The sequence below is a fragment of the Mastigoproctus giganteus genome, chromosome 1, assembly GCF_048544385.1.
Source record: "Mastigoproctus giganteus isolate SK-2022 chromosome 1, ASM4854438v1, whole genome shotgun sequence".
NCBI lineage: Eukaryota > Metazoa > Arthropoda > Arachnida > Uropygi > Thelyphonidae > Mastigoproctus > Mastigoproctus giganteus.
In genome coordinates this window covers 202,431,984-202,449,255 of record NC_143575.1, presented here as the reverse complement: position 1 = coordinate 202,449,255, position 17,272 = coordinate 202,431,984, and the positions used below count along the sequence as shown (strand labels likewise).

General features: G+C 39.5%; 1 protein-coding gene across 1 annotated transcript in view; it reads right to left on the bottom strand.

Annotated features, from left to right (window-relative positions):
* The window catches only part of LOC150091453 (uncharacterized), a 149,223-nt gene that overhangs the window by 77,165 nt on the left and 54,786 nt on the right, over positions 1–17,272 (bottom strand). Inside the window, exon 5 of the mRNA XM_090390379.1 lies at positions 1,938–2,120. Within this exon, the coding sequence (XP_090246505.1) occupies positions 1,938–2,120 (183 nt within the window). The remainder of the gene's footprint in view (positions 1–1,937; positions 2,121–17,272) is intronic.

The window sequence follows — 17,272 nt, the reverse complement described above, 5'->3', positions numbered from 1 at the left end:
GGAATTTTAAGTTTACTTTTGATACGCAAATAGTTACCACATAATTATACGTATGTAATGCAGAATATTTTATATGTGCAAATATTTGAATATTAAATATTTTGACCGACATTTGTGCATCTTTTCATTACCGTTTATTATTGATTAGGAAATATCCTATGGCACCGACCGCAGCTCACAAATACATATGTTACCTTATGGGAAAGCGGCGCTCGCTTAGCGCGGATTCATTTAGCGCTCTGTTTTTCCGGAACGAATGATCAGCGTTAAGCGGGGGTCACCTGTATTATAAAAATCAAACTATTACGGGGGGGGGGACTTATCAAAATAAACTTTACAATATACCAAATAAATTATTTAAAAGCAATATTCAAACTCTGTAATCCTCCTGTACTCCACTAATCCCATAATTCTTTGTAATCACTATGAAGAACACCACCAAGGCATGTCTTCTCACCACAGAGGCCAACAGTCAAATGACCGTTGGCATTCGTGTGGATTAATGACAGTAATCAAGGTAAACTACTGCAACAAGATATAAAATAAATGAGGCAGATGGTCTGAGAGATGGTAGTTGAAGTTTAACATTGACAAGCGTAAGATGCTGCAAATGGGTAGCAGTGATCCAAGATTAATATACCAACTGTGTGGTACTATCTTCAGGTAGTGCAAAATGAAAAAGACGTGGGATTAATTTTGCAGCCAGATATAAATATCTCTAAGCAATACAGACAGGATACCAGGACAGCCCATGGGGTTTCGTCACCGATATATAGGAACTTTGACAGCAGATAGAAGGTGATTATCCCACTGTAGTTGGCAATTGTTAGACTGAATCTTGAGTATTGCATACAGATCTGGAGACCTAATTTTAGGAAAGATGTAAATCTGCTGGAATGGGTTACAAAAGGGCAATGAGATTGGTGAAAGGAATGAAAGAGTGGTCTTACCAAGAGAGGCTTCATTTCTGCAAACTGCAGTCTGAAGACTACTGGAGACTATGCACCTGTGAGATGATCTGATTGAGGTGTGTAAAGCTTTGAGTGGAATGAGCCAGCTCAATTCTGATGGCACTCTTCCTCTTGCTCAGACTACACATGAGGGGGGGGCATGGGTGGGAAGATTTTTTTTTTTTTTTGGCTAATGCTTTATAAACTTTTCTTGCATTATATGCTGCTACTAATAATAATAATGGTTGGTCCCTCTCACCTGAAAGAATTTTACTTTGAAAAGCATGCAGAAACTTATGAACTAGACAAAATGTATCAAGTTATGCAAAAAAATGATATATCACATTAAAGGCAACATTTTAATTATCTACAAGTATGTTTTGATTTTTCCACAGACTTAATGACCACTTGTTATTTGGTAATAATGATGAATGATCTCAAGAGATCTGATTGAGGTGTATAAAGCATTGAATGGTTTGAGCATGCTCAATGCTGATGGGATTCTTCCTCTTGCTCAGAAAAATCACCTGAGAGGGCATAAATTCAAATTGAGGAAAGACAGATGTGGGATAGACGTGAGGAAATTTGCCTTTAGCCAGCGGGTGGTTGGTTGGTGGAACAGACTTCCATCGCTTGTCGTGGAAGTTGATAGCCTAAATAAGTTTAAGGCTCAGCTGGACAGGTATTTCGAACAAACAGAGGGGTGAAGTGGAAGTGGTTATTTTTTATTTATTTATTTATATTTTATTTATTTTTTTTTATTTATTTATTTATTTTTTTTTTTTTTTGGCTGATGCTGCATAAGCTTGCTTTCTTGCATCAAATGCCTCTACTAACGTAATGAGCTAACATCCAGTTTACTAAGAATAAAAATATTGCTGCTACTACTACTAGGATGGCCAACTACGATGGCCACATCACCTCGGCCTTGTTACTTAATTCTTGAGTATTTACTAATACCAAAATGGGGATGGCTACTTATCTTACCTTTTGAACTTGTTCATGTGCTTGCTTTAATTGTTTTAATTCTTCTTCTATATCCACATTTCTCATTTTATGCACAGTTAATCCTTTACTTTTCTTCCTGGTTATAGCTAATTCATCAGAGATAAACTTCACCTGATTTTTCAGTTCAGTATTATTTTGTTCCAAAGTAGATATATAAAGTTCCTAGAAAAACAAAATAAATAAATACAGGATTAAATAATAATTATGAACAAATTAATCAATCACATCTATGAAGTTTTATCTAACAAGAAGTTTTGTTTAATTTATTTTAAAAAATTAGTATTGTTTCTATTTAATACTTCAGTAATGTAGGTGGTATATTATTAAAGTATTATCATGCTGTTCTGTTCATATGTAACTGTGAAGAAATTAATGCAATTTACTTAAACTATATTTTGTTTGTGATAGAATGTAATACAAGTTGAAGTGACCCAAATGGCTGTGTAAAACATCACATTTCTAGCAGAACAAAAATATATATCATATGGTATTTGTACTTTTGCAATGTTTATTTGGAATTATAAAATCTCTCTTACCTACAAGATAATCACTTCCACAATGAATAATTTAATAGAAGGAAGTAAAACTACACAACAGATTTTGTCAACTACTTTTACCATGGAACAGTCCCCTTGCTCACGTTCAGTAGCCATGAGATAATTACCATCATTTATGGCTTCCAGAAAGCAATATAAATTTAATACTGATTTATGGAAAAAGTTTGTTTTCATTAAAAAGAACTTTTCTCTAAATTACCTATAAATCATAAATTAATCTACCACATTTACTGTAAAAAATGTTTAAATCTTTGCTTTTTAAAAAAAAAAAGACAAGACTAAAAGATGAACACTAAGTACAGGTGTAAGGTGTATTTAGTGTCAGACGGCACCAGGGGTTTCCCCCATCTCCGTGTTGCTTTCATTGTGGGTGTACCAGTTCACTGGGAAATGCCAGAGATTTAAAAGTGTGTGGGCTTTGTATCTGTGTGATGTCGTGTACCGTTGTTCATCTGGTCGTTTAGCCGCTGGACCCCTGCTGAGGCCCAACGTTGCCCCACCTTCGCCCCGTGGAGGCAGACCAGGAACCCAGTAGAAAAAACGCGCACGCTCTTTTATATGCACGTATGTACAGACAGAGACATATATCCATCATCGTCGGTTTGATGATCGTTAGGTGAGGGGGATAATCTTGCATAATAAAGGCCGAAAGAATGGGCGAACGGGAATTTTGACATAATTACGTTTTTGTGTGTGGGACATTCACTAGCATAAAGATAGAGTGGGTGGGAGACTGAAGGCTGGGGGGGTTAAGGCAGAAATATGGGGATGATAGAGTAGGCAACCCCAGAAGTCAGTGAGGCATGCCCATGCCTCACCAGGAGAAAGTAGGGGGCGCCGGGGGGACCGTCCCACCACCGGCGCAGGGGAGGGGGTGGAAAGGCACCAGGCAAGGGAGCCCGGTGAGCTGAAGAACAGATGTTCTTTGGTTATAATGGTAGTGGGTTGTGGGCTGCGGCCATTTGGTTTCTCCTCGTCGTCCTCCTCGTGAACAGTGCCTGTGCATAATCCGAGAAGGCTTGATACTCCTCCTTCGTGTCTAGGAGGTGATGTTCTTGTCCCTGTGGTAAGTAGTGGATTCTGGTGAGGAAAACACCACGTAGGTCTTCATAGAGCCTGCAGTCATACATTAGGTGCTGCCAGCTCTCCAGCCCCCCGCAAGTGCAAGTTGGATCAACCTGAATCCCAAGTAGAGACAGTTTGGCATTTATAGCTCCGTGTCCAGTTAAGAGGTACGTTGCTTGTAGACCTGGGGAGAACCAGTTGGGTGAGGTTGGGTAGTTTTGTTCAATATTGGGTAGAAATTTCTTTGTGATCTCTCCCTTTTGAGAGTTGCTCCACCTTTCCTGCCATGCCTGCTGCAGGTGAGTTTGTATCCTCTTCTTTTCCACATTTCTGTTGCTGGCTAGGTCAATAGTGAACCCCAGAAAAGTCTGTGGGGTGCTTTTGTCTAGGTAGTATAGTAGGCCGCGTTGTATGATTTCTAGGTCCAGCGGGAGAGTGCCTGCGAGCACTTGCAGGGCGTGGGTGCTCACCGTGCGGCAAGCGCGAGTGATGGTTAGGAGGATGGATCTGTGAATTTGGTCCGTGATACGTCTGTTTACTGCTGTTGTAGTTTTTTGAAACCATGCACCGGATGCGTAGGTGACGATCGGAGTGAAGATAGCTTTGTAGAACAGTTTGAGGACTCGCTTTTTCAAGCCCCATTCTTTACGCGTGACCCTGGCAACCATGGCTGCGTAGCGTCTTATTTTTTTACGGAGATATTTCAGATGGTCCTGAAATGATAGGTTTTGGTCCAATATCACGCCTAGGTATTTCAGTTGGTTAGAGAATTTGATTGTTTCCTGCCCAATTTTTATTTGCGGAGGCCGCCTAAGATCAAGGCGTCCCTTTAGTAGGATGGAGTTTGTTTTTGTGGAGGATATTTTGAGTTGATTTCGGTTTGCCCATTCTTGGAGAGTGGTCAGGGCCCGATTTGCGAGGACCTCTAACGCAGCTCTTGAGTTTGCCTGTATCGTGAGAATGAGGTCGTCCGCAAATGCCTGAGATTGTACTTCATTGAGATCGATGTTAAGAAAGGTGTCCAAGACAATATTCCACAGTAGTGGGCCAAGGACCGAACCTTGAGGGCAGCCCCGATGGACATGCCTGGAGAGTGTGCCATAGGGGCGGTGACTTTGATGGTTCTGTTGCTTAGGTAACTTTTGATGGTGTTATAGAGGTTTTCCGGCATGTTGGCTTCGCGCAGCCTCGCCAGGACGCTCGGCCACCAAAGTGAGTCGAACGCCCCAGCGAAGTCGACGGCTATCACTAGGAAGTACTTTGTATTACATCTGTTTACCTTGGTCAGGAGGTGAGTTAAGGCATCCACGGCAGAGGTTCCCTGTCTGAAGCCGAATTGGTTTGCTGAGGCCAGGCCTGCCTCATCATAGTAATGTTGGATCCGTGTGTAAAGTAGTCGTTCAAATAGCTTACTGATAACTGTCAAAAGTGCAATGGGCCGATAGGAGTCTGGAAGGTGTGGTGGCTTTGTTGGATTCTTTAGGATGAGTTTAACGTTTGCCATCTTCCAGGAATTCGGGAAGATACCTTCTCTGAGACAGAGGTTATATAGGTTTAGTAGTAAGTTTGGAGCGTACTCTACCGTTTTTTTTGATAATTTCGGGTTCCAGAAGGTCCGGTCCAGGGCATCTATTTCCCTTTATTAGGTCTGCTGCATTGCTGATCTCTTCCATGGTGAAAGGGTGCTCTTTTGTTGCCGTTTGATGAGTCTCGTTGGCTTGGCAAACTCGGCTCTGTTCTGTTGTCATTGTTTGTATCTCTGGATGAAAGGCAGCGTCAAGGATATTGTTGATGGTGTGTTCCCAAGTGATAGTCAAGTTTCCTTCAGGTGTTTTAGTGGCTTCAACTACTTCCCCTCTGGGAAGTTTGTTGGTGACGATCTTGTATACAAGTCCCCAAGGGTCCTTGTTTCCAGTGGTGGAGACCAGGCGCTCCCAGGATTGGTTTTTGCTTTCTCTAATTTGTGCTGTATAGGCGTTTCTTGCCTCTTTGTAGCTCTGTCGTAGGGGTTCAATTTCCGCCATCGGCCAGGAGCGTCTGGCTCGCTGGAAGGCCTTTCTTCTTTCCTGTGCCTCCTTCCTGAGTCGCTGGAGGTTTTGATTCCACCAGGGCACTTTCCCTGGTGTTGGATTTTTCTTCCTGATGGCTGTGTCGCTGGCTTGTTTTATGATTTCAGTCGTTTTAATTTGGAGGATTCTTGGGTCCTCGATACGTTGGAGTTCTCTCTGTCGTTGTTGTATGCTATTCCGTAGGGTGGTCTGGAAGAGTTCCCAGTCTGCCTTTGCTATGGCATATCTATGGGCAGTTTGTCTGTTCACAGGTACTGTGGCCAGTGATTTGTTTAGACTGAACGTAATGGCGCGATGATCAGACGTTGTCCAAGCCTCACGGATGGTCCATTTGGAAATGTTGTTGGCAGCATTCCTCGTTGCCATGGTAACGTCGATAGTGGCCTCCCATAATGTGTTGCAGAATGTAGGCAGATTGTTGGGTAAGTTTAGTACAGTTAGTGTTGAGGTTGCCAGGAACTCTTCCAACTTGGTCCCGTTTCTGGTACCCTGTCTATCTGGAGTATGGCTGTGCCACATTGGCGACCGGCAGTTAACGTCTGCCTCCCACGATGATTTTTGCATTTGGGAGCATATCACTAGCCAGACTTAGGTACCTTACTGCGAAGTCGATGTCCTCACCCGGACGGCAGTAAAGGGCTATGACATAAAACGCGCCCAAGGCCGTAGTGAGTTGGGCACATGCGGCCCAAGATGTGCATAGCTGAGTGATTTTGGTCACCGTTATATCTGGGTTTCTTACCAAAATCGCTGCCCATGGGGTGTCATCCCCCGTTTGGACTACTTTGTATGTTATGGGATAGCCCCTGACAGCCTTCATATGTACATATGGTTCTTGTAATATTACTACATCAATGTTTTCTTCTTCCGCCTTCTTGCGGATTTGGTCGGCGACCGCCTTGGCTCTATGTGCATTTATCTGCATGAATTTAACCTCTGTGATGTTATATTTTTTAGGATGTGTTCCCATAGTTGAGTCTTGATTGGAATAAACTCTTTGCTTTCAGGTATGTAGGACATTGACCATCTCTGATTGAATGCGCGCTATCTAACTTTAAACTCTTGCAGTTTGCACAGGTTGGGTCGGTGTTTTTGTATGGGCAGTCACGGAAGGCGTGACCTTTTGCCGAACAATGCCCGCACGTGGGAATTGTCTGGGTGCATGTGTGGGTTGTATGCCCAAATTTGCAGCACCTGTAGCATTTGGGCACAGTCACATGCTCCCGAAAGCGGTGACTGCCCCAGTTAACATAGATTCTGTTCTGGGTGCTTAAAGCCCTCCATGCCATGGGCACGAGCTCGACAACCCAGTTTTGGCGGCTTCCGTCTCTTGACTTGGTTATGTACTTGGGAGTCACTAGGTCTTCCTTATTCCTGTCCGGAAAAATGGCCTGTAGATTTCTTTGGAATAGCTCCTCTGATAGATGATCTGGGGTAAGGTCTTTGGCCAGGTCATATATTACGATTGAAGGGCCTCGGTTTTTGGGCGCAGCAGCGGTTAGTCCTAGTTCAGGTATTTTCGGATTTTCTATTATTCTTTGTGCTTCCTCTCTTGTTTCCGTTTCTATCAGTAGTCCGACATTCCTTGTTTTCCTTACGGCCTTTATTCTTGTTGTTTTAAATTCTTCGTTTAGGTTAGTCATTATTTGGGATTTGAGTTGTTCACTGGACTGGTTGTCGTGGGGTTTTGTTGGTCGTAGGACCACTAAGTGTGGTTGTTTAGGTAGGATCTTTCTTTCGAGTTCGGGTGCTTTGCCGGCCACTATCGAGTCACTTGCTGGTGTCCTCAGCGCTTGTGCATACGACGGAGCGCGCTGTAGCATTTGTTTGTCTCCATCCATGTTTCGTGCTTCCAATATTGCCTCTGCCTTCTGTAGTTGGCCGAATGTGTTCATTAAGATGGCTTCAAGTTTATTCCATTGGTGTACGATTTCTGCTCGTAATACGGATGTTATTTTGCTGCAGTTTTCCTTCATCAGATTTTCTAAGGCCGTTCGCAGCAGTAATGTTTGCTCTGGAACGGTTCCCTTTGGTAGTGTTGGATCGAGTTTAGCATTTTCTGAAGGCTTGGGTTGGTCATCTGTCCCTCCTGGGTGGTCATGCTGATCCTTTATTTGGCTGGTGCTCCGGGTTTTCCGGTCAGATTTTGGTACTGTTCCATTTTTGTTTTTTCTTTTGGCAATTGGTCTATGATCCTCGGCCTCTTCCTGTTTCTCTTCAGTTTGGCTGAGGGTACCAATCTCAATGACTTCCATGTCGTTTTCATGCATTTTATTTGTTTTCCGGATAATCGGAATTTTCTGGTTTATCGAGGTGCTGCTGTTTTCCTACACAGGTCTCTTCGGGAGTCGCTGAAAGATGCCTCACACGAGTCCGTACGTTAATTTGAAGAAGTATACTACTATGTGTGTGTTTTTCCTTCCCCCACCGAAACACATGGGGGGAAACAGCCGAGGGTAGAAATTCCCCTAGGATGATGGGAAATTTTTCCTTAGCGGTTTCTGAGGACGCTAAAGATGATGGTCAGATGAAAAGATCAAAAAAGTTGGGAAATGCACGAGAGAGAAGTTCCACTTCACCATGAAAGTTTATGGTAGAGAGGGGGGGGGCAGTCACTGAACGCATAGTTTGTAATTAAAGGTTAACTCAGTCGCAAGAAAGTTGGGGCTCTCGTTCAGCCCAGGGTACACACTATTTGGGGGATCCTTCCCCAGTCAAGGGCCAGATCCTAGCGCGGCAGCCGCGTTATACCGGAGCACTTCTCTATTTTCCCTTCGCGAGCCGCATGGTGACCATACAGTCTCGCAAACAAAGGAAAACAGAGAATAACGCTAGTATCTGGCGTAAATCCCAAAAGAAAAGCAAAGGTTTCTCACCAAGGCACTCCAATAAGGTTAGTCTTCTTGTGGAAATACATTGTAGCACTTACACTGTTGATTAAATACTTTTTTTTTTTTTTTTTTTTTTTTTCCTAATTTCCAATGTTCAGTTTCTTACTCAGAACACTAAGTACAATGTGATATTTGTGAATGACATTTTTTAATGACTTAGCATTAGTAGAGGCATATGATGTAAGAAAGCAAGCTTATGCAGCATCAGCCAAAAAAAAAAAAAAAAACAAACGCTCACATTTCACTTCTCCGTTCGTTCCAAATACCTGACCAGCTCAGCCTTAAATTTATTTAGGCTATCAACTATCCACAACAAATGATGGAAGTCAGTTCCACCAATCAACTACCCACTGGCTAAAGGCAAACTTCTGCACACCTATACTACAACTGTCTTTCCTCAATTTGAATTTATACCGTCCCAGGTGATTATTCTGAGCAAGAGGAAGAATCTCATCAGCATTGAGCATAATCAAACCATTCAAGGCTTTATACACCTCAATCAGATCACCTTGCAGGTGCCTAGTCTCCAGAAACTGTAATCTGCAAAACTTAAGCCTTTCTTCATAAGAGCAACCCTTCATTCCATTCACTACTTTTGTTGCCCTTTTCTGTACTCGTTCCAACAGCTCTACATCCTTCTTAAAATTAGGCCTCCAGACCTATATACAGTGCTCAAGATGTGGCCTGACCATTGCCTTATACAGGGGAATAATCACCACCTTATTATCCCTGCTAGAAAAATTCCTGTATATCATTGACAAGACACCATGAGCTAATTTTATAGACCATCTGCACTGCCTAGAAAACTTCATATCTGCCTCCACAATTACCCCCAGGTCCTTTTCGTTCTCTACCACTGTCAATGTAGTACCACAGAGTTACGTTACTCTGGGGTTCTGCTTCCCATATGTAGTACTTTACATTTGTCAATGTTAAACTTCATTTGCCACCTCTCAGCACATCTTTTCTAGATCCTGTTGCTAGATCCTCTAGGTACTGTCATTAGTGTCCTTAACAACCCTGCCAACTTTGGACATTAAGCTTGATATACCATCATCAATATCATTTATAAATACAGAAAACAACAATGGACCAAACACTGACCCATGAGGGACTCCACTAATAACATTAGTCCATGATGAGCAGTGGCCATTGATTACCACTCTGTCTTCCCCCACTCAACCATCCCTTTATCCATAGCAGCAATTTGCCTCCAATACCACACAGCTCCAATTTGTGCAGCAGTCTTCCATGTGCAACAGTATCAAAAGCCTTTCTAAGATCCAAATATTTGATATCAAAGTTATTCCCTGCATCCCAGTTCCATTGTGACCACATCATAGTATCCAATCAAATTGGTCAGGCAAGACTTTCCCTTAACAAAACCATGCTGTGTTCAAGCTATAACTGAAGTCTTGTCTAGATGACCCTGCAATGCTTCTTTAACCAGTGCCTCCATTAATTTACCTGGAACAGAATTTAAACTAACAGGTCTATAATTACTTGTGTCAGCCTTTGATCCTCCTTTGTGAATTGGGGATCACATTTGCACATCTCCAGTCCATGTGTACCTCCCCTGAGTCCAAGGAAGCTCTCATAATTATGGCTAAGGGTTTGCTTACTTCCTTTGCTGCCTTCTTTAATATAACTGGAAAAAATCCCATCTGCCCCTGGTGCTTTTTTTATGGCTATCTTCAACAATTTCTCCTCCACTTTCCTCTCAGTTATTACAAAATCATCCAGCTCACTGCCAGAGTTTAACTCACCTCCGGCACTCCCCCCCCTCCCCGAACAACTCCTCATGGGTGAATGTAGATGCAAAATACTCATTTAGTTTGTTAGCCACCTGAGCAGGATCATCAACAGTTGAAGCATCAATATCCAGTGGACCAATCTGATTCATCCCTTTCCTTCTAGAGTTTACATAGGTAAAGAACTCTTTGCTGTTTTTCTTTGCATCCTTTGCCAAAGATTTCTCACAATCTGCCTTTGCCTGCCTAATCTCCTTTGTGACTTGGTTATAGTCCAGCTTATATCTATCATAGGCTTCCGTGTCACCTGTTAATTTATGTATCCCATGCATTTTTCTTCTCTGCCATATGTCTCATTAGTTCATCTGACATCCATTTAGGCCTGAACCTTGGTATGTAAAGCCTAGTAGCTTCCAAGATAAATTCTTTGAATGCCTTCCATTTTGAATTTGCTGTTGGTAACATCATCAGTTGGTCTCACCGTATAGAATTTAAATACTGTCTCAGACTACCGTAGTCGCCTTTACGAAAGCAAAAACCCTTTCCTTTCCTTTACCCCCGATGGTAGTTACCTCTGAGTAAATCCCACTACAGCACACTATGATCCCTGCCACCTAGTGGTTCTTTTATCTGCAGATTCTTAATGCATGAAGAATCACTACTGATAATCAGATCAAGAGTATTACTCCCTCTAGTTGCCTCCCAAACATGCTGATGTAGTAAACAATCATCCAATAAATCCACAAAAGCCTTGCTAGTGTGCGAGTGACCAACCCACAAATTCCAGTCAATATCTAGGAAATTAAAATCCCCTATTATAAGACTCTCTGATTTACTGATATCAAAAATTTATATATACATTATATATATATATTAATTTATATATATATTTTTTTTTTTTTTTTTTTTTATATTATGGCATATTTGCTTCTCTTCCCAGTTTTCGAGGTATTTTTGCAAAAATTTTTTTCCCGCCTTTATATAATGTAGGCTGCTGTTATTTTTAATAGTTACCACATTTTTATTTTAAAGGTTAATACTTTTTAGGCTATCTTCCTTTTTTGGCCTGTGGCTTTCTGGACATTTCTTACTACCATCACCTTTATTTTTATTTGTCATATTTTTTAATATGCATCTACTTACATTTGCATACATTGCTGCTGCTTTGCATGGCTTTGGTGCATTTGCCATATCCTATCCGTTTATATCGTGAATTCTATCTCTTAAAAGTTTTATCAATTTAAGAATTAGTTATCTGCTGCTTTGCGTGATACTATTCTTAATAATACTCCCATTTTTGTGTTTGTCTTTCTATGGTCTTGTTTGTAACTCCATTTTGTCATTTGGCCTATGCTGGCTTTATCTTTAATCTATAGCTAATCTACTCTTTTCCTTGTGGCTTTTAGTGTTACTAACTTTGGCATATACATATATATATATATATATATGCCAAAGTGTGTGTATATACACACACACACACACACACACGCGCCTTCAGCCATTATCGATCCACTGCAAGATGAAGGCCTTCTTAACATGTTTCCAGCAACTATGGTCTTGTACTTTCTGTTGCCATTGTACTCCAGAAAACTTCACAATTTCATCAATCCATTTCATCTTTGATCTTTTTCTTGAACATTTAGAGTCAAGCGTACTCATTCTAAAATTTGTTTGGTCCATCTATCGTCAGTTCTTCTTGTTATGTGACCTGCCCATTTCCATTTAAAGTGCATTGTTCTTTCAACAATGTCAGACCTTGATGTTTGTTGGCAAATCCATGCACATGTTTTTCAGTCTCATTTCGTTAGGTTCAAAATTTGGCACTCCATACTCTGTGAAAAGCTTTTTCACAACTATATGTACGGACAGGGAGGATACACTGATCAAAAACTTTTTGTTTGAGACATAGCAGCAAGTTTGTCTTGAAGACTATACTAAGCTTTCCAAATGCTTGGCAATCTAATTTTATGAGCTGTTCATTTTCCAACATGATGTTTCTATCTATTGATATTTCTTGTCCAAGGTAAACATACCTTTCCACTTCTAGTTCTTGTCCAACAGCCACGATTTTCTTTAGCTGGTATATTTGTTAAACATAACCTGTGTCTTTTTGATATTCATCTTCAAACCAAACTTCTTACTTTCATGCTGCAGTTATTAAATTTTTTGCCGCAATTCTTCAGGATCATTGGAAAAGAGAATATTATCTGCAAATACCAATTGATTCAGATAATCTCCATTTATCTTGAGTCCTTTATTATCCCAACTTAACTTGCAAAAAATTTCTTCTAAACAGGCAGAAAATAGTTTTGTGGAGATTGTGTCCCTCATCAGATGCCTTTTTCTATGTTTAGCTGAACTTTATCATTGTTGACCCATACTGATGTAGTCACCTTTTCATGTATTGACTATAAATATTGATGTAAGCTCTGTCTACACCTTGGTTGATTATTGCTTGTTTTGTGACCGAGTCAAATACTTTTTCATAGTCAATGAAGGCTATACATAATGGAAGGGTGTATTCATTGTGCCACTCTATAATTGCTGCACAGTTTGGACATGATCCATTGTATTGAAGCTGCTTCTGAAACCTGATTATTCTTTGGTATGCCACACCAAATATTGTGCCTATTCTTCTTGAAAGTATCTTTGTGAAAACCTTGTAGACAACTAGCAAAAGGATTATTGGTTGGTAGTTCTTTAAATCTGCCTTGTCACCCTTTTTTCTGCAGTAGGATGGTGTCTGCATTTTTACATGCTATAGGCACTTTAAGTGGAGGGCATTTTGAAACTAGTCTGGCTAGAGCTATAACATAACGGCTAGCCTCCAGCTTCAACATTTCAACAATGACTATATCAGGCCCTGTTGCTTTGCCATTTTTCATTGATTTTATAGAATCTTGTACCAAAATTTCTGGTAGAGCTTCTGCATCTGGTGTTGGATTCAGTTGTCCTTTATCCTTATAAAGATTTGCATAAAAGTTTCTACTCGTTTTAGTATTTATTGTTGTGCCATCAAGCTTCAAAGCAAACATTTGGCTCTTGTGGATAACCATCTTTCATTTTGCTTTCTTTAGCGCTTGGTTTTCTTCTAGGGTTCTTCTAACGAGATCAATGTTGAACTTGTGCATTTCTTCGTTAGTGCATTTCTTATGGTCTTGTACATTTCAACATATTCTACCTTGTTTCTTATGTTACCACTTTTGCTTCATTTTTCATTGCTTTTTCATTGTGGCATTTGTTTCTTTTGATATTCTGGTTTGGTTTTTCTTGTTTTACATTAGGTGCAAGGACATAGGGAGCATAGTCTCAATGACTTTGTCATTATCATCTGAAATATGTGTCAGAAAGGTCTTGCAACACATGAAAATGACTAGACAGTTCTAGTTCAAAGTTTTGATGATTTTTCAATAGTTGGTTAGTGCCAATCCTCTTCACTTTAGTTGACTTGACCAATCTCTTTCCCTCCTTCATGCAATCAATTTTGATTTTTGCTCTCAGTAAATGATGGTCGCTTCCAATGTTAAAATGGTTCAAGATTCAGCAGTCAGTGAATATCATTTTATTGTTTGTCAGAATGAAGTCACTTTCATTAGTATTTCCAAGAGGGCTCTTCCATATCCATTTTCGTTGGGCCATTTTCTTGAAGAATGAGTTCATGATGAACAAGTGTTGTACCTCTGCAAATTCATTTAGTTGACTACCTCTATCATCTTTTTTTCCAGTTCCATATGGGCTGACAGATCTTCCCCCATTTTGGATCTTACTCATTTTCACATTGAAATCTCCCATTACAGTTTTATAATGGTAATCATCCTGCTCGAAAAGCACAATATATCTTCATAAAATTCTTCAACTTCATCATCACTATGGCTACTTGTAGAAGCATAAGCTTGAATAATTTGAAGAGAATAATGACTACATGTAGTTTCCAACTTTATGAGTTAATTCGTTCCTAGCATGCACTCATAAACTGGGAATTTATTTCCCATAGACAATGTTAAAAATAGGGGTTACGTTATCAACAATGAAATTAGTTAGCTAAATAGTTTGTGTTTAAACAATGACTGATTTATCCAAAAAAATGAAATGTAGCCTGTAAAATCAAGCAAATTATAATAATAGAGAAATTATTTATGATTTACAAATGTTAATTCTTCATAATCATCGACTAAATGCACACTCGTTGATCACTCATTATTGGCTTGGCACTCGTTGATTTGTTGCACAAGGAGTCATCTTCTTCAGAAATGCTTCAAGAGGTGTTTATTTCCAAGATAATCTTCTCTTTTCTTTATAAATTTTGATAGCATGCATAAGCATTTTTTAACAGAATGCACAAATTGCAACTAACATGATTTGCACAGAGTAACAAGTTTACGAAGCTTAAAAAAAAAAAAAAAAAAAAGGAATGAAGAGAAGATATTGAAAATTTATTTGCTTTTTACATGATTGAAGATTTCAGTAAAGGGCAAACACATTTCACCATAATAAAGTAAAAACCCACACAATTCCAGCTATCGGTATTTTCACAAATGCAATAACATCGAGTTTACTACCTGTTTATAATTGCTTGCAGTAACAGAAAAACCCAATAAACTGTAAAGTGCAAATTGCTTTTATTGTTTTATGGTTGTGACTTCCAGAAATGTGCTTTAGAAAAATATCACAAAGCCATTCAAAATTGGTTCTTATAACATATGATAATTATGAAAGTGTAGTGTGTTTAATGATTTGAATTGGTAACTAATACAATTTACACTATAAAAACGACCTTTTAGGAAGTTATATAGCAAAAATTTGAACTTGGAGGTCGTGGAATGAATTACCAAAAAACAATGTGTTATTAGGTTCACATTACGATATTTTCGCAATATGATGGTAATGGATTAATATCGTAAAGCGGGGTACGGTATATTGTATAACTAAGTGCATGGCTTGAAATGTGGTATTTATGAATGTTTAACATTCATTTTTTGCAATTAATGTTCATATTTTCGATTTTGTTGATACTTGATACTTGGGGGGGAAAAAAAAAAAAACCCTCTTAAAGCGAGAACTGCCTGTATTTAGCATGGCAAGCAATTCTTTTGATACTTTCTACTTTATGGGTGAATCTGTTAATCTTTTGTGGATCAGGAACCCAATTCTACCACACCATCCATTAGTGGTTCCATTGTAGTAGAGCCAATGCCCATCTTTTAGGTTTGACTAGATCTTTGCCTTTTCTTCGAATCTCACATAAACTGATGATGTCCCAATTGGTTTGTTCAGCCCTTGCAATAGTTCTTCTAGGTGTGAGTCTGTATTCATAGACCGAACGTAAAGTATCCAAATGTCTAAAATCCAAAAGCAGCCTGATTGAGCCAGTGATTCTTAGCACCTGCTGCCATCGATCTAGTATTTCCGCTGCCATAGCTCGTAGGCCTCTGGGGAATGAGGGCCATTTATTTTGTTGTGAAGTCAAATTGAGAGAATGGACAATCTGCCACGTTGATTCAGTTTAGGTCGGCAGATTTTAGATCAATTTAGTCTGGTGTCTTAGCTTTGATCTGTCCATCATGAGTGACCCTGCTAGGAGTATACGCTCCCAATAGCATAATTTTTAGCTTCATTGACACACACACAAACACTCCCACCAAAATAACGCATGGGAGTGATATATATATATATATGAAAACCGGAAAATGGGAAAGGTATTAGGGACAGACAAAAATGAGGGTAGAGTGTATTATAGCCTAATGGGTGTCATGAGTACAACCAACAACCGTACAAACATATAGAGAGGATCAGTAACTCAGAATGCCTTATAATAGGGGATATTTTAAGACTGTGTTCTATGGATGACTGTTTTCTATACCAACATGTTAGAGAGGCAATGATAAAGAGCTATACTCTTGATCTAACTGTTAGCAGTGACTCTTCATCATTAATAATTCCATTAATAATTCAATATTATATATTCATTAATAATCATCATTAATATTAATTCAATCATTAATAATTCAATATTAATCATCATTAATAATTCAATATTTCCATTAATAATCAAACAGATAAAAAACCACTAGGTGGCAGTAATCACAATGTATTTAGATGTAGGATTTACTTAAAGATGTAACTACTGTGAAACAGCTTTTGCCTTCGTAAAAGTGACTACAGAAGTCTTAGTTTTTAAATCCTTTGGGACCAACTGATGAAGTCAACAACAGCAAATTCTAGGTGGGAAGTATTCAGGGATGTTATCATATAAGCTACAGGGCTTTTTATAACAACTAAGAGATGCAGTTCAAGGTACACACCTATATAGATGCCAGATGAACTAATGAGACTCATGGCAGTTAAGAAAATGCATATGATGCACATAAATTATCTCGCGATACCAGATGCCTACAGTAGGTATAAAAACTAATCTGCAATCAAGTTAAAAAAGGGTGGGAGAAATTAAGCAAGTTAAGGCAAATATGAGATGTGTATGTAAAGAATGCAAAGAAAACCAGTGAAACTTCTTTACATTATGCAAACAGCAAGAAAAAGGGGTCAAACCACATTGGTCCACTAAATAAGAATGGATTAACTGTTAATGATCCTGTTCATGTACTTAACAAATACAAGAAAATGTTGAGAAAAAGTCATGAGTTAGGATTAAATTTTGAAGTGTTTGAAACTCTGTATAGACAAGATTGGGGGGAGGGAATACATGATGAGAGCACCGTCAATCAATCTGACCCTAAAACGATTTGGAAGGCTCGTGGGGTGGAATTTTCACGGCATGGTCTGTGATCATTAACAGCAGAGACTGTTTCACAGGATTGAGATACAATTAAATAGAAAAAGTGCAAGAATATTTTCTGTTGCTACTGAGGTATCTGGTGGTTGGGAAAAAAAAACTGCTAGCCTGGGTGGAGACACAGACTAATAGATTAACTACAACTGTGTATAGAGGGATAAGTGATTGTTGCACTGCTTCTATTGGGACAA